The sequence below is a fragment of the Plutella xylostella genome, chromosome 17 (assembly GCF_932276165.1).
Source record: "Plutella xylostella chromosome 17, ilPluXylo3.1, whole genome shotgun sequence".
In the NCBI taxonomy this organism is placed as follows: domain Eukaryota; kingdom Metazoa; phylum Arthropoda; class Insecta; order Lepidoptera; family Plutellidae; genus Plutella; species Plutella xylostella.
The window spans coordinates 3,522,320-3,549,552 of NC_063997.1; the positions used below are offsets into that span (position 1 = coordinate 3,522,320).

The 27,233-nt window shown below is 37.7% G+C and overlaps 2 protein-coding genes across 5 annotated transcripts in view; one reads left to right on the top strand and one right to left on the bottom strand.

Moving 5' to 3' along the window:
- LOC105384326 (protein winged eye) overlaps nucleotides 1–9,504 on the top strand; it is a 78,264-nt gene extending 68,760 nt beyond the window's left edge. For all 3 annotated transcript variants that reach the window (XM_038108951.2, XM_048626961.1, XM_048626960.1), the window contains exons 9-14: nucleotides 3,468–5,911; nucleotides 6,100–6,325; nucleotides 6,496–7,169; nucleotides 7,543–7,734; nucleotides 8,096–8,257; nucleotides 8,365–9,504. In XM_038108951.2, the coding sequence (XP_037964879.2) occupies nucleotides 3,468–5,911; nucleotides 6,100–6,325; nucleotides 6,496–7,169; nucleotides 7,543–7,734; nucleotides 8,096–8,257; nucleotides 8,365–8,598 (3,932 nt within the window). In that variant the 3' untranslated portion in view covers nucleotides 8,599–9,504. The remainder of the gene's footprint in view (nucleotides 1–3,467; nucleotides 5,912–6,099; nucleotides 6,326–6,495; nucleotides 7,170–7,542; nucleotides 7,735–8,095; nucleotides 8,258–8,364) is intronic.
- Nucleotides 9,505–10,720: 1,216 nt separating this feature from the next.
- On the bottom strand, nucleotides 10,721–25,866 carry LOC105384325 (senecionine N-oxygenase). Of its 2 annotated transcripts, none has more exons than XM_011554543.3 (8): nucleotides 25,685–25,864; nucleotides 23,669–23,879; nucleotides 21,081–21,219; nucleotides 19,121–19,304; nucleotides 18,516–18,791; nucleotides 17,875–18,038; nucleotides 17,078–17,221; nucleotides 10,721–11,581 (listed from the first exon to the last, which is right to left on the bottom strand). In XM_011554543.3, exons 2-8 carry the CDS (start codon nucleotides 23,869–23,871, stop codon nucleotides 11,390–11,392), a joined length of 1,302 nt encoding a protein of 433 aa, XP_011552845.2. In that variant the 5' UTR covers nucleotides 23,872–23,879; nucleotides 25,685–25,864; the 3' UTR covers nucleotides 10,721–11,389. The 2 variants fall into 2 exon arrangements, with proteins under 2 accessions (XP_011552845.2, XP_011552846.2); XM_011554544.3 differs by lacking the exon at nucleotides 10,721–11,581 and adding an exon at nucleotides 15,783–15,996 and having other exon boundaries at nucleotides 25,685–25,866.
- Nucleotides 25,867–27,233: the final 1,367 nt, after the last annotated feature.

The window sequence follows — 27,233 nt, forward strand, 5'->3', positions numbered from 1 at the left end:
TTGGAAAACGCTCCGCTCCGCTTCGCTGCGCTCCGCTTTGGTTTTGATGAACATGTGCACCTAACACGCTCCTCCTCGCTTTGGGTTTCAATCTCATGGGGTTTGTAATAATTATATTGGTCGTTAACTTTCGATTTTTTGATCATACAACATCGTGATTTTCGGGATGTAGGAGAAAAATACCACAATTTGTACATTTACTACATACTTAATATATTATTTATTAAGATAACATTAGGAGAAACAAGATTATACATAGGTATAGACGAACATAAATTTGAGCAAACGAAACTTAGGTCTGTGTTTAAAGATTGTGCCTAAAGAGTTTTAGACGAAACGAGCCTTATGCCACATAAGTCTTGGCAAAGTGATGGTTCGGCCAAAAAAGTTTAGACCATACGAGTTATGGGAAATGAGTTTTGGTCAATAAAGATTATGCCAGATGAGCGGAACCCCTTGGGACCTAGTGTATGAAGTGTAAGTTTCGATAGTTTACGAAAACGAAGATATTTTCGAATACCATGAAAACTTAAAAACCAAACCACTTTGTAAACATAACACTATAGGTCATCGGCGCTTATTCAGCCATCAGATCGTTGTTAAACAGTTTAAACACTCTGGTCGTATTGGTATGTTTTTTTTTCTGATGCTACTTAATATGCGTTTGCCACCATAAGACACATTCGACCTAACCGCACCTTACTATGATTAGAATCCAACTGAGTTCGATAGTTATAGTAGTTATAATATGGAAATATTGGCATTTTAACCCTAGGTTATTAATTCTTCAATAATTGAACGAATGAAAGGTAAACAAAATAATAAGCTGAGTAAATAATTCCAACCCTCCATATCGATTCTCAATATAAAAAGCTCACCGTCCAACCGAAATCCTCATTTTGAAACCCACTTGCTTTCAAACCCAATGCAGTATATTTTGTCTCTTTTTTACCCGCAAAAAACCAATAGCACCGTCTCACTCCCTCACTAGTGCCGTGCCACGAATAATGCATCTGTTTAACAATCGATTAAACTCGTTAAAAGCGTTTTGAGAATAATAACCACCAAATTGTTTTTTGTTGTATTTGTAATATCCTGCGGACTGGGTAGTAATTATGTTTTTTCGGTTTTCGATAATTTGATGTTTACTCGAGGCGTAGGTGGTGATTACGTTGTAATAGTTGGAATGGAATACTATCTCTTGTTTTACCGGAGTTTTCATTTAAATCAGATATCTTCATATTCTTCATCTATCTGTTTCCTATATCAACATTTATTAAAAAATACCTACATATATGAGTGGAACATTAACGCGACTAAATGGCCTTTAGAGCTGATTTTTCAATGGTCAGATAAATGTTATCTGAGGAATAAAATTGTTGCTGTCACTGTCTAATACAAACATTCAGATGCGACAGCATCAAAATTATTCCTCACATAACTTTTATCTGAGTATTGAAAAATCAGGCCTAAAATGTAAAAATACTTATCTGATTTAGTTTATATTTACAAAACTAACCTCTTGTGAAGTCCGGAAGCTGAATAGTGGGAATACAAATCCGCCTCCATACATTTACGAGGAATTATAAAAATTTATAACAACTGATGAAAATGTTATGTTTTTATTTTTAGGTGTTGTAATATAATTCGGGTAAATGAAATAACACCGCTATAATCTATAGTTATTAGAATGTATTGTGTAATTACGGTATTATTTGTACTTATTTAATAAAATGAAAAAATGTGACGGTTAGTATGAATTAATTTCTGTTTTGTTACCATTCTTGGGGCCTAAATAATTAATTAAACTTTAGGTATTATTTCAATTTAACGTATTTAAAGGAAAGCCACAGTCTTCTTAAATGACATTATCAAGGGAAAAAAGTCGTATATTCTTTAGAAATCAGTTAAAAATTGAATAATGTCTCAGTTTTGTTACCACAGTCAACAAATCAAGAATTATTTTTAATGCCTGAGGCGTAATTTAAACAACAACACATTAATAACTTTTACATAGGTTGGGGAATAACTAATATTAAATAATTAGAACCAAATAAATTATAAAAGTAAAGAGTTTTAAACAAAATAGTACAAAATCTTCGAACAAAATGCAGGGACAGCTACAAAACGGACGGTAACAAAATTGTTGGGCTTGGTTTACATGGCACCAGCACAAAATTTGAACATGATGAATCTAAAACATGGGCACAATTTTACATGAAATTCACTTCAAACATGTTCATAATAGGTTTAGCTCTAAATTGGGTTATATCGCTCGAAAAAACACATTTATAACAAAAAATTATAATAAATAAACAGTCATAGCAATCCGACTTCCGTTATTAAAGTCGCCATGTAAACCTGTCGATTTTGTTACTTTTTCGTTCCAACTATATGTTACCGTACCCTCAGTAACAAAACCGAAGTAACAAAACACGCCCACCGAACTTTTGAAAAAATATATTAGCCGTTCAGTAACTAGCAGTGATAAACCAAATACCACAATTTGTTTAGCATTAACCATGCCTTTTTATATTAATTTATCGAAAGAAATGTGTTAATAAATAATTGATTACGGTAGTAACAAGCCTGACGACAAATTTTGTCACAGTTCGACTGGTAATAAAGACAGTCTCACTGAGCTACCCACGGAGGCCTTTTTTCATTTTTTAAAGCCGGCAATCTCTAAGATCTTAGTATCCATATTTTAAAAACGAAAAATAAGCATTTTGTCAATTTTCTATAGGAAAAAATGCGGTAACAAAACCGACATTTCCGGAAGTATCAAAATCAGGGCCGCAATTGTTTTCGATTTAAAAATATAAAACGGCTATTATTCGCACTTTTAATGATGTCAAACGATAATTATTTAGTAGATCTTCCGTAAAAACCACTCCAAAAGTTCGGCTACTTAGTAAATTTTTTAGTAAATTGAGCTTAAAGTTTCATTTTATGCTGGGGACAGGGCAAAATCGTGGGTCACGACTTGTTAAAATATTTTTGTAAAATTCAGTTTAAGCAGGATTTAATTACATTTTAGTTTTAAATATAGTCAATAAGTTATATTTTCAGTTAAAAGGCATTTTTTACCAATATAAGGAAAGAAATCCCTGCAAATAAATAAAGAAGTTGAGGGACATGCCAAAATGGCAGTTGTTATAAATTTTTATAATTCCTCTTACCACGAGTGTGCATTCCTGCATACATAATGGCTTGGAAGGGCGATATGCGTTTACGTTGGACTCATATTAAACGGTTCAAATTACAATATTTAGTGTGGTCTGAACTTTACGTGTTGCCGTGGGAATTTAGGTACTTTGATGACGTATATGTATGTAAAGTAACTGTGCTGGTGAATACAAAGCTCTCTGAACATTGATATGTTTCCAATATCCCATTTGCCACTATCCTGCATAAACAGCGAACAGATCTCGATAAATTGCTTATTTGATGTTTTCGTTTTCCAGCTCAAGTGGCGATGGAGAGCATGATGGTGGGCGGCGTGGGCGTCGGCGGAGTGAACTCCTTGGGCGGAGGAGTCTCGTCCATGGGCGGCTTCCAGCTGGTCCGCGACCCCGCATCCGGGGCGCTGCTGCTGCTGCCCACCCCCCCTGACTTACCCCACACGGTGGTCTGGGGCGGCGTCCCCTACCCGTCTGCTCCCCTGATTCTCCCGCCCGCTCCGCACCCGTCCCACCACCTGCAGCTGCTACCAGGAGACATCCTCGCGTCCACCGCCACGCTCCAGCACACGCACACACACAGCACGCGCCTCGTCACACTCGCCCCCGCTCCGCCCCCGCAGCAGCACCCCAGCCACGCCGACAAGCGGAAACCCATGATACAACCTCTCATAACTCCTCACACCCTGATCAAGATAGAACAGGAGCCTCCGCAAGAGAAGCAGCAGACGTTCATGCCCGAGCCGGTCCAGCAGCCGATGCTCGCGGCCACGCATCTGTACTACCAGCCGGAGTTCTCGGAGCAAGCTTGCCGCAGTCAGGCCACTTCCCCCGCCGCGCCCCCCACCCCACCCCCTGAGGCTCACGAGTCCCCAGCACACAAGGACGCCTCCAACCAAACCGACCACATAGACGACGACGACGATGAGTCTCCGAACCATGCTGATGAACACGAGCGGGTAGCGTGTGTTGGAGTCGCGCACTACCCCGAAGATAGTCACATGCAAACCCTCCACCCGTCGTCTATTGATAGTGCTGAGGATTCATCTTCGGAAGGGCTGGCCACGTCAGCAGTAGTGGGAGCGGTAGAAAAAGCAATAGACGCTATAGAAAGGGATGAAGCGTTAGATAACTCAAGTAGCGGAGCGTCGAATGACTTGGTGATTGACACCGGGAGAAACTCCCCAGTCTCACAGACTTCAAACTCTAGGCATCAGGTTGACGTCAGCGGCTTAGAGCTGCTATCAAATAGTATAGAACAGTTTGAAAGGACAACTCCCGGTACATGTATGCCAAGTTTAGAGCCGGTACAGTTAACAGTGGACACTAGAACTACGACTAAAGTTATGATAAAGTGTTCCCCGAAGTCGCCTCCGCCAACTGCTGATGCTGAACCTGTTAGAAGATTTGAGTTCCCTCCACCAGAGGGAATGTCCGAGAATGCAAAGCCATCCTTAGACGGATTAGGATTGTTATGTGCTCTAGCCGAGCAAAGATTTATGGAGGAGGTAGTAGAAAGCCCCTCTATAAATGCACCTTCGTCTTCCCGACCTTTTATTAAAAGTGAGCCGTTATTGAGTCCCATAGATAGGCACAGGCCAACACCGGAATTAGAAACTGTGAAAGACCGTCACAGAGATGACTCTTCCAGTGAGAGGCGAAGGAAGCGCAGTCGAGACCGGGAAGACCGCTTGAGACACAAGTTAGAAAAGATGCGAAGACACAAGCGTGAGAGAGAAGAAGAGAGAAATGGCGGGGAACTGGAAGCGAGTTTGAGGCGAGTGACGACATGTCCATGTGGGACGGCCAACTGCTCGCACGTGTCGGCTGCACCGGCGGTGTCAGCACAAGACCTGGTCAAAGCTATGGAAAAAGACATGAGAGAACGATTGCAAGACCTCCAAAGGCAATGCGACGAGAAACGAGCACAGCTGAACGCTTTGACTCCGCCGCTGCCGCCATTATCCACCCCTTCCGGACCCTCCACTCCAGCCCCCTCGCCTGATTCCGATCGGGGGTCATCGAAAAAGCGCAAAGTGGGAAGACCACGCAAAGTTTCTAGTCCCGATTCTAGTACAGAAACTATCGTTGCTAAGAAGCCGAAGTCAAAAAGCAGTCTTGTAGGGTATCTATTAGCTAAAGGGAAGTTGAAAGGGGGCATAGTTTGTTCTAAAAGCGATTTCCCTAGAGAAGAGATTAATCGAACAAGCAAAGTCCGTCCGAAGCTAAAAGCCGAACCAATTCTGAAGTTGCATTCTGAAGAGGAAGAACATGAGTTTGCCCTCAACAAGTCCACTAGTTCCTCGATGGAAAGCTTAAACGAAGTTCGTCAGAAGAACCGGGAGAAAGTTGACAAATTAGTTCGAAAACATTCAAGAGATGGTCTTCCTGAATTAGAATTTGCTTTGAGGCGTGGCAGTGCTTCCAGTGATAGCGAGAAGGAAAGGAGACGTGCGAAAAAGAGACGAAAGAGTGTCAAGTCTAAAGAACGAACCAGTGAAGATACAAAAGAATCACTGGCTATTCAGGCACCGCAACAGGTTTCTAGATGCACATTGACTGAAGAGCTGATAGATACAGCTCCGAGAGTGTTGACTGCTATGGGCGGTCTGTTCTACGCCGGCAAGCTAAGCGCAGTGACGGCTCCAGATGTGTACGCTATAACATTAGACGGAGAGAGGGGTAACAAACCTCATATACTATCAAGAGAAGAAACTTTGCGAGACGCTGTAAGTTCACTTTCATTTACAATTCTAATCAATCAATCATTTATTCAGTTCGCAATAATAAATTGTATCTGAATGTCACTTAAAAATACTTACAACTAAAAAACTAAATTAAGAATGTTATTCTTATATCCAATCACAAGTCTTAAAGAACTTTTAATTTATATCGATGATGTTTTAATCCCTTTCAGATCCTAGAAGTGAGTCCGAATTCCGTGGCAGAGCTAGCGTCTGGGACTCGCGTGTGTGCGTACTGGTCGCAGCAGTACCGCTGCTTGTACCCTGGTACTGTGGCGGAGACGTCATCTCCGGACCCCCACGACGACAAGTTTGTAGCCGTCGAGTTCGACGATGGGGACTCCGGGAGGATAGCCATTGAGGATATCAGGCTGTTGGAGCCGAATTATCCTGTTGTGGGTACGTATCTTTTTACCTTCGGTATACCAAGTTATGCATTGTGAATCAGATAATATCCGGCTTTAATGATTAGAATACCCGAGTCCGCGTTGTTCTATGATTAGTATGTTCATAATTTATTGCCTCCTTTGCCTGCTCAACTAATATATATGCTTCTTCTCCATTTCCAGAGTACCAAAACCCTCTATTCACACTCGGTAAACGAAGAAGAAACACAAGTGTGAATAGTGTAGAAGACAAGAAACCAGCCTTAGTAACGAGCGCCGAGACAGCCAAACCCGGACCATCCAGTGAAATGGCACCGAACGCTACAGAATTAGAAGACAGACACCGGGAAAGGAAAAAGCTGAAGAAGCTACGGAAAGAGAAATTAAAAAGGAAACTTTCAAGTGAGGATGACCCGTCTTCTCTGGACTACGTTAAGAAGAAGAAGAAGAAACACAAATGCTGTGAGGACCACTGCAAACACAGAAGACACCACAAAAAGCACCACCGGAAACACAGGAAAAGGCATCACTCCAGCTGCAAAGAGCAGTCCAGTTCATCAGGTGACGACCACCAGAAGAAGTCATCGTCAGAATACGCGGATTCTAACAAAGAGGGTTCCGTTGATTCAAACGAGAGGTTGTCTACTCTTGTGGCAATGGAGAAGTCACCAGATGATAAGATGAAGACAGTAATCAAGAAAGCTGTGTTAACCAAGAGTTGTTTTGTGAAAACGGCTGTGTTGGACGTTAGCAAGTTGGGCCGCACGAGTGTTAAAAAGGAGAGCAAAGACAATTTAAAAGACAGTGGTATTGGATTGGAAGAAGAGAATCCTTCTACAAGTGATGTTATTAAAAAGGTGAGTAGCTATTACATGTTCATACAAGTATCTTTCTAACCGCTGCCTGGTAGCTTATTTACATCCTCACCGAAAAAGGGGAGTGTTATAAGTTTGATTTGTGTTTATTTTGTCTTTAGCCACTTCGCATCGACGCCATACGAGCTAATTCGAATTCAGAGGTATCTATATTAATAGTTCTCGTTTTATCGTCATAGCTACGAATCTTCGGTTAGCTTATTTTACCTCAGTATTATCAGCAAAAAATCGTCCACTACTGGACATAGGCATACCTCAGTATTATCAGCAAAAAATCGTCCACTACTGGACATAGGCCTCTCCCAACAGCCAACACACATGGCTTATTTACTTATCCAAATATTATCCTTTCCAGAAGGTGAAACGCCGGACAGTGTCTTCAACATCATCAGACGGCGGCATGACCGGTGGGGTCAGTAAAATGGCCGCCTTTCTGCCCGGGGGTGCACTCTGGCGGTGGTGCGGCCCGGTCTACAGGAGAACGGCTAAGCCACGGCTGAAGAAACTGTTCTATAAGGCCATACAGAGAGGAGAGGAGGTTATTAATGTGAGTAGCTTCTTGAGCTTTATGAGACCCTAGTACGTAGATTCGTATTTGTTTTGAGTGTTGCATTTGTAACTTTCACGCCTCACCTCATAACTCCAAGAAGACAAAGTTTTTTTAAGTTTCAGCCGTGATCAAGCAAATGGGATGATTTTATTTTATTTATTAGTCTATTGCGAAAAAGTCGCGCTCCGAATCATATTTTATCTTTCGATCATAAAAACGGTAAATGCAACATTCGCTATTGGATCAGTCGTATAAAATACTATGTCACTATTTTCGAGGCTACTTTTAACTCTGACTAGGAGGCTTGAATGTAAAAATAGTCAACTAATTTACCCATAACCTTATAATGAATTCGCAGGTGGGCGATGCAGCAGTATTCCTGTCAACGGGGCGGCCGGACCGTCCCTACATAGGTCGTATAGTGGCGCTATGGGAGGCGCGGGGAGCCATGGCTGTGCGCGTGAAGTGGTTCTACCATCCAGAGGAGACTATTGGACTGCCCGATCAGTTGAACTATCCGGTTAGTATCTTACACTGTTTATATTTTGGAGGACGTATTATGTACTGATTCATTTATTCAATCACTTCATGAGATTCGGGTTTTAACTTATAAATATTTCGTTCCAGGGTGGCCTTTTCGAATCCCCTCATACGGATGAAAACGACGTGCAAACAATATCACACAGGTGTGAAGTATTGCCTCTAGCCCAGTACAAGGATCGCATGGGAGACGACCCAGTGAAATACAGCAATGTATACGACAACAATGACGTTTACTATCTGGCTGGAAATTATGATCCTACGCAACAGACTTTGAAAATGGAACCGGACATTCCTTTCGCGGCAAAGTCGAGCTCCTAGGATCCCATGCCAGCCTAGTACCAGTAGAGAGTTGTCAAACAGTTTTGGTAAGTGTAGTTTGGATAACAGATCTTGATCGTTGCTCTTTAAGTTTGATTTAGTGGTTACAGCATAATTTTCGTAATTATTAATAATGTTTTTGAAATCACTACTTAATGTTGTAGTTCCGAAGTATCCAAGCTAAGTAGATATTTCCTAGCTTTTTGTCCGTCAATATTAGACAGGTCTTGAGTACAAGTAGATTTTGAGGCTCAATAGTGTCATTTTAATAAATCCGGTTCAGTAGTGACGATTTTTATCGATGTTTAACTAAATACAAGTTACCTTTGTTACATTTTAATAAGTGATCCTTATTGTCTGGAATGTTTTCTTCGGGCCGAGTGTAAAATGTGAATGATGAGGACAATATTGGTGGTATTGGTGATGAAAGTCGGTGATGGTGCCACAACATCGGTGGTGATATGTGATTTATTTTTTATACTTGTCTCAGTGTTAGGTTGTAGTATACGTTGTATCGTGTACTCTATTGTAGATTTTTATGTACGTAGTGTTTTTTTTCTAAATATCTATTCTATCTCTTATATGCAATATATTCTCAGCTAGTCCGTTAATTTTTATTCAAAATTGACCAGTGATTTATTTAGTCATGTTTCATGTGGGAGTGTTTTTTAAAAATAAAATTGGATTTCATTTACGCGAAGTTATTAATCTGTTAGTTCTTACTATTGTTTATTTCGGTGATAACATTTTTATTATATATTTTGTTTAATAATTTTATTTTGATTAAAGTATTTACACTTTATATCGAAATGGTGCTAGATGTTCGATACGGTTCGTTTTTTTCGCTGTAGAATTGTAGATATGAGTACAGTATAAGGCAGATAAATCTGACCCCTCTCAGGAGCCTTGTTACTATGAGAGGGGGTCAGGTTTCTCTGCACATGACCGTACCTAGTTATTTTGTGATAGCTTAAATCTTTGGGCGGTTCTGATAATGATATATTAAATATGTGTTTACCTACCTTAATCATTATTTTAGCCATTGAATCCTTTTCTGCTTTACACATATTTTTCTATATTATCTAAAAGTACAGTAAGGTGCAGAGAAACCTGACCCCCCTCAGATACATTGTTACTATGAGAGGGGGGTCAGGTTTTTCTGCACCTGACCGTACATTATAGGGACTGAAAAGACAGGGATGTGCCTAGTTATGAGCGGAGGGTAGGGGGCAGTGACTTAGAATAAGTTTTGTACGAGGTGGCCAAATTTATTTAATATAACTTCTATACAACCTGCCTTGATTTGCACTTATATGCTTATAGTTAATCTATAAATCATACATTTAAACAGAAATGCAATGTGTTTATCGGTAATTAAGTATTATTTTTTGTATCAAGTATATTTAGGTTTTAAAAAACTTGTATTAGGTATTGTAACATTTATTTCTAAGTTATTGTTTTATGAGTAGGTATGTATCATTTTTATATAAGTATGTTTACATTCAAATTTCGAAAAATAATCAGATTATAAAAAATACGGTGGTAAAATTAAAGTGCGAATTCGAACAATATTTAAGTATAGCATGAATATAGTTGTATTTTTGTATAAAGTACCTATGGTTTTATTTTGATTAATGAAGTTTGTGAAGCAAAGCTATTATGATAAGTACAAACTTACACAGTACTAAGTAGGTAACTTTGGCTCGGCCCAATCTTGTATACTACTAACATAGAATGGTGAAGTTCATTGAAAATTTACAGCAGCTTGCAAAATGTTTCTATATTACTCAGACTGTTATGAATTTTGTGAATTCCTCCCTTTATAGTGTTTTCTGAGGGAAAGCCATAAATATTAGTGTTAAAGATTAATATATCAGCATTGATATTAAAATAATATAAAGATTATAAAAATACGCTTAAATAAAATATTTTTGGCCGAATTTCGGTGTTTGATTTTTTTGCCTCCTAACTAAGTATTGTTTATTGACATAGACTATTTGAACGACTAAATGGAGACTTATTGAATTTCAGTATACTTATCTGTTTTTTATATAGATTAATTGATCTAGGTATCTGCAGATTTAGCTAGGCTAGGTAGTGAAAAATAAGAAAAAAAAACATGAAGATTTATATTATTGATTAATTTAATATTTTAAATATTCTGTTGTTATCCATATGTGTACAAGCTAGTTTAATATTACTCACTAAGTTTTTTTTTTTCAAGTAAAACTCATGTAAATAACAAGCGACATAGGAATTTTAGTCTACATTTGTTTTACAAGAAAAAAAATGGATACCTATATTTGGCCTTCTAGATTTATGGTCTTGAAAAGTAAAAAAATAAGCAATCTTGACCTTTATTTTTTCCTGGATAAGGCACTGGTTTAGGTACTTGTACTAAAATAGGCATTTACAATCTAAATTTTATAGCTAAATACTTATTAACGCTAATGCTACGTAAAAATATAAATTCATTCCAATTAAATTACTACTAATTTATCCTATTGATATACCTATTTTATAATTACAGTTAATATACCCGTCCATAGTACATTCCACCCTTTTAAGTAGACCTAAAATATCAAGATTATTTAACTACATTATTAAGCATACTGCATGAAATTATTTTGAGAATTAGGTAGGTACGTACCTAATTTTAATACAATCATAAATTATGTAGGGAGTTATAAAAATCTTGGCATCCATAAAATAATATCTAGGTACGTAGAGAGTAAAATCACTTCATCAAAACCTATGCTAAAATTTAAGTCCTTAATTTCCCAGTATAAGGTCAACAAAGAATTTCCCGTTTCCCATTACTTATGACTTCATACGTGTCGTCGTCAATGATCTTGTAGATATCCTGGCGGTAGTTCTTCAAGTTGTGGAGGAATCGGTTGGAGCTCTCTTCCCTGATCTTCGTGAGGACCGGAGGGAGACCCTTGGTGTTCGCTTCTTCAGCTAAGGAGGCGTAGTATTTCTCCTGAAAATTGAGAAGGTAAGTTTATATTTGGTTGGGGCCATAGGCGTAAGTTATAGAAACTTCGTGCGTACACACACAAACAGCTGACAGACAGGTACATGTTTGTAACTGTATCCAAAAGGATATTGCGGGTAGATGAACAAATGAACATTAGCCAACCGCAACGACCAACCCTCGTCCATTTGTACCAAAGTGTTTCTTTCTCTGTGACTTCTACCACGCACCGCCGCGATTCGAGTCGGTAGATGCAGCGATTCGAGAGGATGGATCAAAGGGGTAACCTACGGGGTAAGTACCTACCTTAACTCATCTATTATTTTATGAACCTATGACTCCCATTAAGGGTGAGGCCAGACGAGCGTAATTTTGTGAGTTGTGAGTCGCGTATTCCGGCAGAAATATGCGCGCAGGGAAGAGGGAAGCGTGTCATTTCCCCGTCCCCTCGACCCCGCGAAGCAGATTACGCGACTCACAACTTAATTCACAACAAAATTACGCTCGTCTGGCCTCGCCTTAGGTACTATGACAGTAAGTGTTGGACATTGGATGTCGATTATAATTATAATCCTTATCAGATGTTTTAGACTTCTGAACTGACCTAATTAGCGTTAAATGACAGTTTAATAGATAATATTTAATGATAAGAAAATATTCCTCTAGATTCATGCCATACCTACTAAATTTTAATTACGAATAACATTAATGATGAAAAAAAATACGTGGGATGGTAATGATAGTTTTTAAAACATAATTTTATAAATAATAAACATAACGAACGGAACGGAAGAGTATTATCGGGTGGCTGGTACCAAGGCTCCATAACATTCAAGATAGTGGAGTTTAATAAACAGATAAAGTGACAATTGTATAACTTGGTGCTTCGTTGCTAGGTTATTGAAGTAAACAATCACTCGCTCGGTAGTTTAATAAGGACAGTAGAAGCATAGTGGTCGGTCTTGGCACGGATAAAATAAATACTTAGGTGCATATAAAATGTACTTGTAATAAGCTTATGCCTATTTAAAGATAGCACGACTGGCGAACCAGTTACGATCAATAAGTGAAAGGATCAAGACGTTTTGGGCTCCTAGTATTATTATGTTATTATGTTCGCAAGTGACGTTTCGTGAATGACTTTTTGGTGACAGTTTGTTGTTTTTTTTACTTAGTTTTTTAATTCAAGCTTGGTGTAAACTTTACATATGTTGATAAATGAGAAATAGTTTAAATATTTACGTGGTGATAAGGTACTTATTTTAAATTGTTTGCGCTTTTTAATAAATAAGATTTGGTTATTTGTTTTATTTATGATCCTTTGGTGTTATTTTCACACACTTAGGTACGGGTGTAGATAATTATCCTTAAATAGATTAGTTGCATTAGGTACTCACATAAACATAGGTACTTTTAATATAATATTTAAACATTATAATATGTATATTATAATAATATGTGGGGACATCTCACACACGACCATTCGATCCCAAGCTAGGCAGAGCCTGTAATATGGATATCGGACAGCTGATAATTATATATATCTACACATATACATAGATAGATACATATTAAATATAAATATCAACACCCAAGACCCCACTACAAATATCTGTCTACAAATATCGCCCAGCTGGGAATCTAACCCGGGACCTCCGGCTTAGCAGTCAGGGTCAATACACCAGTCGGCCGTCTATGGAGAAATAAAGTATAGGTAGTAAGTATAGTCTAGAAACAAAATAGAATTCACCACCGACGTAAATAGGTACAGTGGGACAAAGACATACGTGAGCATTTAATCTATGTATGGTGAGTTCACCAAAATAATATGGCTGCCTTTTCCCGCCAAAACTAATTCGTGGGCATCACGAAATGAGCCTCCCCGAGTGAGGTATCACGTATCAACGGTAACACGAGAACGCAAACAGCATGCAAACCTAGTACCTACAGGCACAGAATAATAACTATACAGGTTTTGATAGTTTGTTGAAAACTATAAAAGTTTACGTTTTCAAGTGTATGATGATGATTCTGTCCGAGCGGATTCGGTCACGGCGACTGTTACGGCTGGGGAGGGCGTCGGTCGTGTGCCCTCATATGACTTATGTAGCCGATCTTGGCTGTGAACGTGCGGTTGCACTGGCTACATGTCAGGATTCCATTGGAGTAGTGGTATTGTATGGCAGCTGGTGGTCTACTTCTGAGTTCGTCACGTTTGGCATCAAGAGCAGCTCTTCGTTTAGCCTCAAACTCGAAGATGTTGGTGTTGACAGTATGCCGCCACACGGCTCGGTCCTCAGCTTGCTCTTCCCATGTCGAATGGTCAATTTCGCAACTCTTCATGTGGCGTTTCTGCACGTCCTTAAACCTAAGGTACTGCCCGCCCTGTTTGCGCTTCCCTTTCTGAAGTTCGCAGTAGAAAATGCGTTTAGCCATTCTCTCCTCGGGCATCCGTCGCACGTGGCCACACCAGCGCAGCTGACGTCTCATCAGGTAAGCTTCAATTCCCCCAACATTACAGCGACGCAGTATTTCCGTGTTTCTGACACGGTCAGACCATTTGACGTTCAGAATGTTGCGGAGGGATCTCAGATGGAATTTGTCTAGCGCGCGGATGTGCTTACGATATGGGCACCAGGTTTCGGCAGAGTAGAGGAGATTCGGGAGAACAATTGCCATATAGACAGCAATCTTGGTTGAGAGCCTGATGTCATGCGAGCGGAACACTTTGGCCTGCAACTTCCCGAAAGCTGCAGCAGCAGCTCCGATTCTGCTGTTGACTTCAGGGTCAAGATCGTATTTCGCCGACACAGTACTACCCAAGTACTTGAATTTGTACACTTGTTTCAGAGAGTTTTCTCCGAGCTTTATGTCGAGAGTCGAATTGACGGTGCCTTCTTCAGTGTCCATCGCCATGACTTCCGTCTTGCCAACACTGATTTTTAGGCCATACCTGCGACATGACTCGTCGAAATTGGTGATCCATTCTTGCAGTCCCTCTACTGAATCACGTTTTCAAGTATACAATGTGGCGCCTCTAGCGGAAAATATAAAACTTTTGATAATACAGGGTGTTGCAAAATTGGTATACTAAGCCGAAACCTACATGTGCAGCATGTTATATCTAAGTCCGAAACTGAAATCAGAATTTGAAAATTCGCGGCTTAGTATACCCTTTTTGCAACACCCTGCATAAGCAGATAATAGAAGAAAGCCAATTATTTTTCTTTTTCGTAAATTGCTAAACCTGTACTAGAGGCTCAGCTCTAGTGTTTGTCATTGACACGCTAAAAGAAGATTGCCTACCCAATACCCAACCAGAGTTTTCAAATCGATAAGTGCCTATAGAATGCCTAGTATCGAACCTTTTACTTGTAATGTATGCAGGGAAAGAGGCTGGTTGTATGGCAGAGAAAACTAAATGGTACGAAATAATGGTTATAATAACGTCTGTAGTAATTTTGGTAAGGGCTGTAGCTTATTAAATTCCTAAAGGTCTTTAGCCCAGATTAAGTACTTTCTTGTTACAATCTATAGTAGTAACCAATAGTCTGTATTTACCTATTTTTATAAGTAACATGTAATAACATGTAATAATTAACATGTAATTAACATGTAATACTGTACATGTACTTTATAAACTTATAAAAATCCTTGTACTCAAATAAAAGTTTTAAAAACACCATTTAAATAAGATATTTTTATTATAATAATAATAATTAATTTAGACACCTTTAGCCTGGTAAGTCATAACATTAAATAAAAATACTCTATATGTACTAATATAGTCTACGGGTACATAACTACTTAGGTATCTATGTACGTAAGATTTAAAAATATACATGCGCTAACAAAAACATTTATTTAGATAAGGTATGATAAAAGTTTATGAACTTTAGTCATCTTAACAATTAATTTTATTTTAATAAATGATAAGGTACCTATAGTATATATTTTTACGTAGTTACCAACTTTAGAACATGGCCAATGCCATTGATGTTTAACCTACATCTATAAATTTATACTGTATACTACTGTAGTTATCTACTTAATCAAAATATCGTGTGGACTACAAACTTTTTTTAAAGGTTAGGGGATCTAACCCGACTCATTCTTCATCAGTATCTACCAACCTACCAAGATCTACCGAATCTAATAACATAATTAGGTATAATGTGATGCGATGATAATTTTTTTATTATCCCCCCCCCCCCCCCCTAAAAAAGTCACCCGACACAACCCTAGCAAGCCGCCTCCCTATAGCAAACAAAGTCTTCATCACTGAGTATCTTGTAGACATCCGTCCGGTACCGCACCAGGTCATCCAGGAACCGTTCGCTGCTGTCATTGTGGACCTTCGTGAAGACAGCCGGCAGGGCTTCCGCACCGCTCTCGGACGAGAGGGACAGGTAATAGTCGCCCTGGGTGCGAGGGAGCGAGATGAAGATACACTCGCGTGGAATGAAAAAGGTCCACTTGCGAAATTTCGACACCAAATGACCACAAGAAGAATTTGATATTTTTTTAACATTCTTATTTGGTAACATTCTACGAGTAATGCGCTGTTAAATGTACTTAAATATTGCTGACGGCGTCATTAAGCTATTCTTTTCGGTTTAGGAGTATTTTTTCATATTATCACTGGAATTTTTTCATTGCCCGGGAGTGTATGTTGTCATTGCGTTGGGTTTGTGATGCCGTTTGCCGTGAGATGCGAAGTGCAGTGAAGGTTGTTGAAGGTTGGTTTAGTGGTATTACCTTTTTTAAAGGGTAATTTAAGGTTCGTGTAATAGATCGGGTTTGAAACGGAAGTGTGTTCTCGTTAAAATAAGTTTATAGAGATGCTTATAAAGGCAAGTACTGTAAGGAAGGTAAGTGCACTTTTTACGAGATTTCTAAAAATATTATATTGGCTCCTAGTATAGGGTCTAGATTCAATTTCGAATTTTGTGATTTTGATAAATTATGCCACCATCATCAACCAATAATAGCAATCCACTTTTTTCTCCCTGTAGGTAGCAATTTTAATTTTAGCAAAATATTGTTAAATTAAACTGGCTTCTTCTTATCCTGTTGTTTAACCTGTCTTCTGCTCAATCACTGATGAAATTTCACCCTATTAACCGCCTCCGTTCCGTTGCTAAATAAAAACGACAAACGTTCCCAATTTCGGTAAATCGGTAAGAAATACTACACTCACGGGCAATGAAAATATTTAAGTACATTTACGGCGCATCAGAATATTAGCAACTAAAAACTTAAATATTTTGATCAAATTTCCGATTAAATGTTTAAAAAAATTGGGGCCATTCGGTGATAGCATTTTGTAAGTGGAACTGTTTCATTGCCCGTGAGTGTATATCCTGGTGAAAAACCGTTTGTCACCGACAGGAAAAGATTAACCAGTCAGTTTAGCGTCATCACGACTCGATGGCTCACCTCATCAGACGACGTCCTATATTCATATCATCGTTTTTAAACCTATCTATCTTTCTTTCTCACCTGGTCAGGTCCCATCATGTGCGCCTGCCTCTTAGTGTACCCCCGGGCGGCGCGGTCGCTCTTCTCTTCCTCCCAGTGCACGAACATCTGTTCCTTGGAGGGTAGGCGGAAGCTACCGTTCATTGAGCGCACGTAGTAGCGGACCTGAGAAAGGTAGGCGTTGTAAAAACTGTTCAGACAAAATCATGTTTTTGGAAAATTAAACGGACTAACAGACGGACATGTAAAATTTATAATACAGCTGTTTTTTCAAAGGAGTTAAAACAGGATGCAACAGGGTATATGGGTCTGAAAGTCTGAAGTCTACATCAAGAATATTAGTGAATCTTGTGGTTCTATTTTCTGGAGTAAGCCATTTTAAACCCTGTATAGGATATAGGAAGTTATGGTTAGCCAGTTAACTATTTATCTTGAGATTTTCTTTTGGAATCATTTCCCGGTGACTTTCAAGCATACCAAGGCACCATCTACTATTATGGTCGTATAATATCTCTAGATATATTACCAGGTTAAATACGAGGGTACACACCAGTCCGCGTGGTTCTACATATGATTAACAATGAGTTACAGAAAGAAACTTTGTGGCATTACAGAAAGAAACTTTCTATACTACCACAAGATATTTAAACACTGTTTAAGTAGTGTTTAAAAGGAAATTTGACAGATTTTGTAGGCCTTTGACAGCGCTAAACATCTGTTAAATACTGACTTAAGTTTTTGTGAACTTTATGTTTTTTTTAATTATAGCTGCCTTGCATATGGACAGAAAGAGAATAATAAGATATAAAAAATCGTACCTGTAAATCGAACATAGAGAACGCGCACACATAGTACGGCACGCCGATGAAGCACATGGTCGGGTGGTGTATGTTGACCTGGTGCTTGTAGAGTGGCTCCACGCAGTTCTCCTCCACCGCGATGCCGCAGGTGGGGTGCAGGAACGGGAAGTTGTACTGGTACCCTGGTGGGGAAATGAGTGGTTAAGAATTGGATACTGCTTTGAGGTATGCTGCCCTGGTAACAATATGTGCTGGAGATAGGGGTTTGAGGTACTGGTGGACTATTTGCAGATATGCAGCCCTGGTAAAGATACTGGCCATTTAATCGGAGAGATAAACTGAGTATTATAATATTTTATAATATCGGGAGACTGACAGATGTATAAAGTGCCATGAGGAGTCCACCAGAGCCAATAGGGGTTTTAAGTACTGGTGGATTGCTCTGAGATATGTTGCCCTGGTAAGGATGATAATAATATTGATCAAGGAGATAAATAGTGTGGAAGCAAACGGCTTCTGCATTTGCTGTCCTATGGACTTGGAATTAGAAGCTACTTAGAGAATTTATAAACTTATTACGTTTCATTCTTATTTTTGTAGTTCCATCACAAAGGTTGGTGGTGGAAAAGTACGAAACAAACGAAAGAGATAAAACTCACCAGTGCAAAGGAAGACCACATCAACTTCCTCTTCACAACCATCTTCAAACACAGCCGTCCTGCCCTTCAGTTCCACCACATCAGGCTTTTGTACCAGGTTGTCAGGAAACACCGTCTTAGGCTTCTCCTTGAGGTGGTGAGAGAGGATGACCTTTGGTGACACGCTGGTGATCTCCAAAGCGATGTCCATGCCCGAAGGACCTGCTCCGATGACCAGAACCTTCTTGCCAGCAAAGATTTCCGGTACCCTGTAGTCGTGGCTGTGCATTACGTCACCTGAAAAATAATGGTACGGTTAAACCCCTCTTATCCCGAGAAATCAGAGACAATTAAAAATCTATTGTGTCTGGTTTACCAATGGGTCACCGGGACGCAATTAAGTGGTTAGTTAAACTTTCTGTCCGATTTTTATTAAGTACCGTTTTTTTTTGGTATGCTCAATTATTATTTCCTCGAATCTAATACATTTACTACCATTAAACCATAGAATAACGAGTACCACTGTACTTGTAATTCTATTCATTAAACAAAGGATAAATTTGCTCAAAAACCCCGAAATAATTTAAAATCCGGGGTTTGGGGTATTCAGGTTGACAAAAACATACCTTGATATTCCTTCAGCCCCTTGATATCAGGGATGAAAGGCGTGTTATAGTGGCCATTGCAGACGAAGACGTAGTCATATTCCCTAGTCTCCGAGACTCCTGTCTCCATGTTCTTGTACGTGATGTCCCAGAGTTCCCCTTTAGGACCCGTCTTAGGGATCACCATCTGAACGTGGCATTTGAACTGGAAATAAAAATAGTGATTTAGATGAAGTACAGCAATCAATGTCCAGCTAATGAATAATGATGATGAAATGAATGCCTAAGTTTGTTGAAATACAGGGTGTTGCAAAAAGGGTATACTAAGCCGAAACCTAGATGTGCAGCATGGTATATCTAAGCCCGAAAATGAAATCAGAATTACAAAATAAGCGAAAAAATAAATTCATTCTCCATAGTAAAAAGTCAAGTGACCAAGATACATAGTTTCTATGAGAAATGATTTTTTTTTTGGCGAATTTTCAAATTCTGATTTAATTTTTGGGCTTGCATATACCTTGTTGCACATGTAGGTTTCGGCTTAGTATACCCTTTTTGCAACACCCTGTATATATTATTATAGACATTGCATAAAAGTTTCCGGATAACCGGATGTTATAAGAGACGAGTAATAGAATCACAGTGTGATTCTATTACCTCACTAGCATTCTCACAATTCAAAACTTACTTTTTGTTTTGAGTTTCGTATTTTGAGCCAGCTCTTACCGATAATACCTAATTATTATGTGAAATATTGTTTTTGTTCTTCCAATGGAAACATTAAATGTTTGGAGTTAGGATACAGTACTTACAAGATTTCCCAAAGCAGCATAGTAGGTAGGTACAGCTGCCCAACCTTAACTAAAATCTTAGTAGATAATTTTAAAAATAGCCTATTCGCTTTCCCTCTGCTTGACAAAGGTCTCCCCTTTTTTAACCGACTTCGAAAAAGGAGGAGGTTCTCAATTCGTCTGTATGTATTTTTTTTTTTTTTTTTTATGTATGTTCATCGATTACTCAGCCATTTATGGACCGATTTTGAAAATTCTTTTTTTGATGTATTGGGTTGAGCTCAGGGGTGGTCCCATTTTTTTTTCAGAATTTTAGTTCACCCCCAAGGGTGGGTAAAGGGGTAAAAACTGGGGTATAAATTTCCATTTTGGGCACTTATTAACCGATTCTTATGAAATTTATAACGTAAATATTGTTATTATAACAAAAAGATATGATGGTGACCTTGAGCTGATCTGATGATGGAAACGGAAGGCAGTCAAGGGAACTCCTCAACGGTATATAGCAACTACCTCGTGTTTGGGCTTGAATGATTCGTATTAACGAGTAGGACATATTGGTATCATTTGCATCTTACTTTTGATTGATAATTATTGCAAATAAACTAAAAATAATAAAATAAAATAATAATTTAAAAAAATTAAAAACCGACTTCAAAAAACCACTAAAACGTAAGAAATAATTTAAGGTTTAGACAAATCCTAGGTCACAGTATAAATATACCTAAGCAGGTACTGTTCTTTTTTGAAGTTGGTGCCATATTTCTTCAGATTAACTACTTTGTCACCGCACCAACATCAAAAAAGAACAGTACCTGCTTAGGTATATTTATACTGTGACCTAGGATTTGTCTAAACCTTAAATTATTTCTTACGTTTTAGTGGTTTTTTGAAGTCGGTTTTTAATTTTTTTTCTTCCACACCCCTCACTCCTGCGACTTCAAGCCCAATCTTACTTATTCTAATCCTAACTATCCTAATCCTAACTAATATTATAAATGTGAAAGTAACAGTGTCTGTCTGTCTGTTACTCTTTCACGCCAAAACTACTCTGAACGGATTTGAATGAAATTTGGTATACATATGGTGTAGACCCTGAGAAAGAACATATGCTACTTTTTATCCCGGAATTCCAGGAAAACTTTTTAAGGCGAAGCGAAGCGCGGGGGAACAGCTAGTCGGTTATATACCTGTATGTGTTCCGTGACGCCATGTTTGTCGGAATACAGCTGCAGGAAGGCGAGCATGTCCTTGGCCGGGAGGTACGACTTCTCGCTGGGAGGCACCGGGAAGTCAGGGAACCCCATGATCTCTTTAGGCAGGTTTGTTCTGGAAGAGATAGAAGCATGACATTTCAGTTCAGGTTAGGCTTAAATTTGAATTTGAAATTGGAATTTGAACAGAATATTTAAGTTTTTAGTTGGTAATTTTCTGATGCGCTGTTAAATGTGCTTCAATATTGCAAACAGCGTCATTAAGCTAGCCCTTTCCGTTTAGGAAATTTGGTGCTATTCTCACAGGAACTTTTTTATTGCTCGTGAATGTTTTTATTTGTATTTGGTGATTCAAATTTATATTATAGAATAGAATAGAATACAAATTTATATTATGTATATCGTATGTATTGTGACTAGTTTATTTGTATAATCCAATCGCGAATTGACAACATTTCAAAATTTTATACAGTTGAAATTCGAAAACCATTTAGAGATATGGCTCTAATATTCACAAAAAAAATGTTTCCGATTTTCCTATTGATTTATTTCAGAGAAAAACATAAAAATCTAAATTATCATTCGTGACATCACGATGTGGCATAATAAATAAACGCGCTTTTACTTCTAAAACATGAACAAAAAAAACATGTTATGTCACTTTGACAATGACAATGACAAACATCACTCAAATGTCTGTCACTTTTATGTGTCCTTGTCAATGACGGAAGTTCGTGATTGGTCCTTGCCACAAAATAAAGTTGAAGTTGAAGTTGATTGGTCCTTGTTCATGTCAAGTTAATGTCATCCAACTTTTTTTTTTTAGGTTAGGCAGGCAACGAAAATATTTTTATCCAAAGCCTCGACGTGACGTCACTCATACTATAAATATTATAAACTTTGAAATTAAAAAAATATATTAAAACGTAGAAATATGAAGAAATAAAAAAATACGGGTCATCTAAATTTGTGATATCTCGTCGAAAATAAAATAAAATCAGTGAGCATTTTATTTGAAATGTTGTCAATTATATCATTCCAGTACCTATCATGCCACTATGTTCATTAATTAAAGCAAAGGCACGTGTAGAAAGAATGGAGTGTTACTTTCTTGCGGGCTAATCAGAATTAAATAATCTCAATTCGGCATGGGTCAGTGACGAACTTAATAAGATTACGTCTATAGTAATAATTAAGTGCTTCGACCACGTTATCGTTAATACTTACATAGTATAAATGTACCTACATTATGTAATGTTGGTAGGTTTAGGTTTATTGAGAAAGCTTAATTAAATAATTGTGACAAGAATAAAAAAAACGCAACCATATTTCGTTGAACATGAGTTGACCCTTTTGAATGAGGTCCATCCCTCACAATGGTCCAATCACCCTATTTTTAAAAATCTATAGATATCTGGTAGGTCTTTATGTAGTAAATAAATATACTTAAGTGCAGTTGAGAAAACAAAATCTGGTAGGTCTTTATGTAGTACATAAATATACCTAAGTGCAGTTGAGAAAACAAAATCATTAATCACGTTGATAAACAAATTATTTAATTACGGATGTAAACATGCTACCTTGAACTATAGTTTATTGTGAATGTGGAAGCACATTATGAACAACAAATGGAAGATTCCATATCTCTATTCAGGGACTACGTTTTCATGACGTCATCAATTTCTTTATAGTTTCCCATACGCAATCTGATATCAAATTTTCAGTGTATCTTTTATGTCAGCAATTTAACATTTTAGCATTAACAGACCTCTTCATATTATATAAAAAAATAAGAAAGTACTTTAGATAGGCGGCTGTATCTATATCATTCTACTCTTTTAGTGCACATTATCTCACACTCGAGGCGAACTGTGGGGACAACCTTATCAATAAACCACCCAAAAGTAGGTAAAGGTTATTAGCCTGATGTTTGAGTATTTAAAATCAGAACCAAGCAAAATGAAAACCAATATTACGAAATTTTAGCCAAAAAAACCATAATATACAATTTGATGTAGAAATTAGGTAGTTACGTATTAAATTCAAATATATACGGGAATTCTGATTTATTTTTTGTCTTAACCGTCTGAGAAAAAAACATCTGCCACAGTTATTAAATGGGTCCTCACCCCTAGTGTTCAGTAGCAAAGCCACTGCATGATAACTGATAAGTAAAACCAGTGTTTACTTGGTGTAAAACTCCGATACTCTTTCTCGAAAAATCCTCTACCAGTAGTAGTTGATTGTTTAGATTTACTATCGAGACGTCTCCACGCAATTACACTGGTTAATTCCATTAAGTACATTGACACATCAGAGATACGGAGATCAGAGGCTATCGGCACTAATTATGTTGCAAAGAGAAAGAATTTACAAAACATCTGTAACAAATTAATAAGCAACCATTTTTTTTACCGAATTAACCCGAAATAGCAGTTACGACTCAAGGCGCTTTAAAAACAACTTTTAACAGTGATAAATAATCCCTATATAGTCAAACGTCACGCTAAGAAGCACCCCAACTTTCCAAACTACCAGGCTACCAGAAAACAGCAGCAGCTCACCTCAAGCTCTTGTACATGCTGGTGTGTATAGGCAGGCCGAAGTCGTCGTAGCCAGTGCTCTCAGTGTAGACCCAGGTGCCTCCCAGCTTGTCGGACTGTTCTAGAACATCCACCCGGCTCACCCCAGGTTCTACCAGGAGGTGGCGAGCCGCGCACAGCCCCGCCGCTCCGGCGCCGATCACGCAAACACGGACGTTCTGCATTGCTGTAGCTGGAAAGAGAAAGAGTAGGTTTGAGCTGTGGGCTGTGGGAAAGAGAAAGATGCTGAGAGTTTCCAGATGTTTGATGGTTTATGGTCAACCGACACGGTCACACTACATTTCCTGGATCTAGAGATGAGTACAGTCCAATCTATGTGTCCCATTGGGCGATGGTGACAATCGAAGTGATTTAAACTGAGCGTCCAACTATCGGTATCGTATGTATCGGATCAAATAGATAGTCATAAATGTATGGAGAAACGGCGTCGGCAATGCCTATGATGTGGACGCATTTGTGTGAAATTCTATACAGAGAAAAAATACTGAATGCGATGCATCCGTAAGTAAATTTAATTTTGAGAAAATGCTTCTGTATGTGTTCCGTTTACACATGCATCTTTCTGTGATTATAATGAGGGTTAATAACTTTATTTAGATTCGTCTAAACAACTGATAACAAGATGTTTTGTTAGTCTGGTTGGCAACCTGTGATTGTGTAAGTGAGTGTGATTCAATTTTTACATAAATTTAATTGGGGATTCCAATGGCGCAGGCTAGCAACAGTTATCGTGTGGTGTGTAAACAAAATAATAAACTCGGAAAAATATTTGTAGGATCATACGTAATATATTAAAAGTAGTGAAATCAAAACATACATTGAAAGATTTAAGCTGAAATTTGGCTTTCATCATAATAATGTCAATGCTTTCAGCTAGCTATTGAGTATGTATATGTATATGTATATTTTTTTTAACATAAGTAAGACTGGAATACACTGCATTTGTTTTAGTTTTCTTAACTAGAATCATCAGCATCAGAAATGGGTTCTTCGAGAATCATCTTTTTCAGTACCAAGGTACCTACCTATGTTAATACTTATAAATCTAGATCTGCACACTGCGGTTTATAATTTTATGTGCATCATAGCATCAGGAAGTTTTATATTGTATATATAGTCAGGTAACCTGGCGGCATTGAGAACCATAGGGTCAAGCAATATTCAAGTACCTAATTGCCAAGTAGTATTTTATATTTTCTGTAATTTTATAGTAGTAGTACCTAGTTAAGTACATTTTCGTTTTTATTTTAGTACTATAAATGTATGAGGATATTTAATTATGAGCGCGTAGACTTAGAAGTCTGTATATCTTTTCCAAACTTTCATTTCCTATTAACTATTCGTGTCGTATTGGCATTTTCCAGTCGCAGCACCCTGGTTTCCCTGGACACTAAATTCGATGGGGTTGAAATCACTGTAAAGTTACAATGTGTCGTTTATTTTACCTCTTTGGAAATTACTGAATTCCTCTTTGACCAGCCTCTTCCTCTTCTATTATTTTTTTAATAAATTATTCTAAATTAAAGATCCATCGTTTATGTACTTAAAGTGTATCAGTACAACAAATCAATTTAATCAGCCAACTTCTCATAACTACGTACATCATATTGTTTAAATCTGTGTCCCAAAGATTTGTGTGATTAATTTATATCCAATATTAATTTGTTGTAAGTATGCAGATAAATAGTTATTGTTAACTTGATAAAATAACCAGAATAATCAGGGTCCTGATCAATTTTTAAATTAAGATAATTAAATTAAATAGTGTCTGTTATAGCTATATCATCAGTTACTTAAACTACCCGCCTTAGTGTTGGAGATGTTGTTGATAACATTTAACGCAAGTTTATTTGCCTCATGAGTAATTTCTTTTTTCTAAAGAAAAACTAGAGAAAATATCTTTCAAAGAATAAGTATTGTTAGTATTGTTATTAGCCTTCACCTAAACTATTTTTAGTTAACACTTATGACACTTACCTTATAAAAAATAATACTCCGATAAAAATAAAACTAACACACTTCACTAAAATTGCACTCACAGTAAAAAATAAAATAAAACTGGGGCGTTACTGTAAATAGAAGTACTAGGATAGCAGAGAAAGTAATAGGTTGTGTTGACTAGGAGGCGTGCGCTTTGCTAATGATTTGACAGGTGCCTTTCCTCGCTCTTATATGAGGTCGCTTGCGCTTCGAGGCGTCGCTCTTCGTTGTCGTCGGGTCGGACACTCCCAAATATTTCAGGATACTTATGCCACATGAATGAATGAATCATTTTTATAGCACACTGAAACTTACAACAAAAATTATACAAAACAACAACAAAATACAGACATTAATACAAAACAAACAATAACACAACAGGTTTTATTCAGTATGTAATTATATTTGGGAAATTTGATTAGTAAGTACTTATTTATTTATTTATATTTAATTATTAATACTACAAAATCTAGGCCTATTTTTAGATCTATATTTACTTAGGAGTCGCCAAAATCGTCTTCACGGTCGTTGATGAATGAAGTTAGAAAATGATGCAAAAAGTTGCCTAATGCAATCATATATGTGTATTGGATTTAGATTTAACATAGAAGCAAGGACGAGTTAATAGTTCCATACGACTGACCAATTTTATGAAAGTAGCTAAGTATAACGAAATAATTTCTTGGGCTCGCAGGTAATACATAGGTAGTTTAGGTAGTAAGGAAATAAACTATACTTAAACTTTTTAAACATTCATAAACAACGTCTAGCTATAATTTCTGATATTACATTATGAATCGTAAATAATTAATAAATGCAAAGGAAAATCCTTAGGTCTCTTTTTATGAGTAAAGTACCTACTTATCCTAATTAAGTAAAGTAGTTGAATATTTTTATATACTTACTGCTGTTATTTATTTTCATAATCATAATATACATTACATGTCAGAATCATCATTAGTAAATTAGTATATCGGTACTACAGGTACCATAGGCAATAATAGTTAAATGTTATCTTCCAAACATCGAGGATTAAGTAAAAAAAAATGCTGTTTTTGTATGACGAAACATTCGCTTTGCATTGCGTTGCATTTGAAGATCGTTTGACATCCGGTGTGTGAGCGAGACGGAAATATAAACAAAAACATGTCTATCTCACTCGGCCTGTTCTAGACTGACCTATGAAGAAACCGTATTGCATCCGTAGCTGGACAGTTAGCAAATAAATCTAATTGTAATCATATAATTTTCTTTAAAATATCCTGACGCTTTGTGCCTAACTTAGGTCACAGAATAATCATTTTAGGGTTTCAGTTAAGTACAGTGCGATCATCAATTCAGGGTTTTTATTATAAGGAAGGGGACTCATCTGCGACTATAATAATAAAAAATAAAAAAAAAACACGCACTCACGCCTTGTACTAATGTACTCCCTTGCGGGGTAGGCAGAGGTGCATTGCTGCACCCACTTTTCGCCAGAGTGTTATGTTAGTCCCAATGTAATAGGGGGCGGGCCTATTGCCATTTTACGGGCACATCCAAGACC

What these genes read in the sequence shown, in the direction of transcription:
- LOC105384325 (XM_011554543.3), bottom strand. Translation starts at nt 23,871, where the DNA reads ATGCAGAACGTCCGTGTTTGCGTGATCGGCGCCGGAGCGGCGGGGCTG. An exon ending in GCGTCACGGAACACATACAG is followed by an intron (nt 19,305 to 21,080) that starts GTATATAACCGA and finishes TTTTATTTCCAG; the next exon opens with TTCAAATGCCACGTTCAGAT. An exon ending in TCTCTATGTTCGATTTACAG is followed by an intron (nt 17,222 to 17,874) that starts GTACGATTTTTT and finishes TACCTTTCTCAG; the next exon opens with GTCCGCTACTACGTGCGCTC.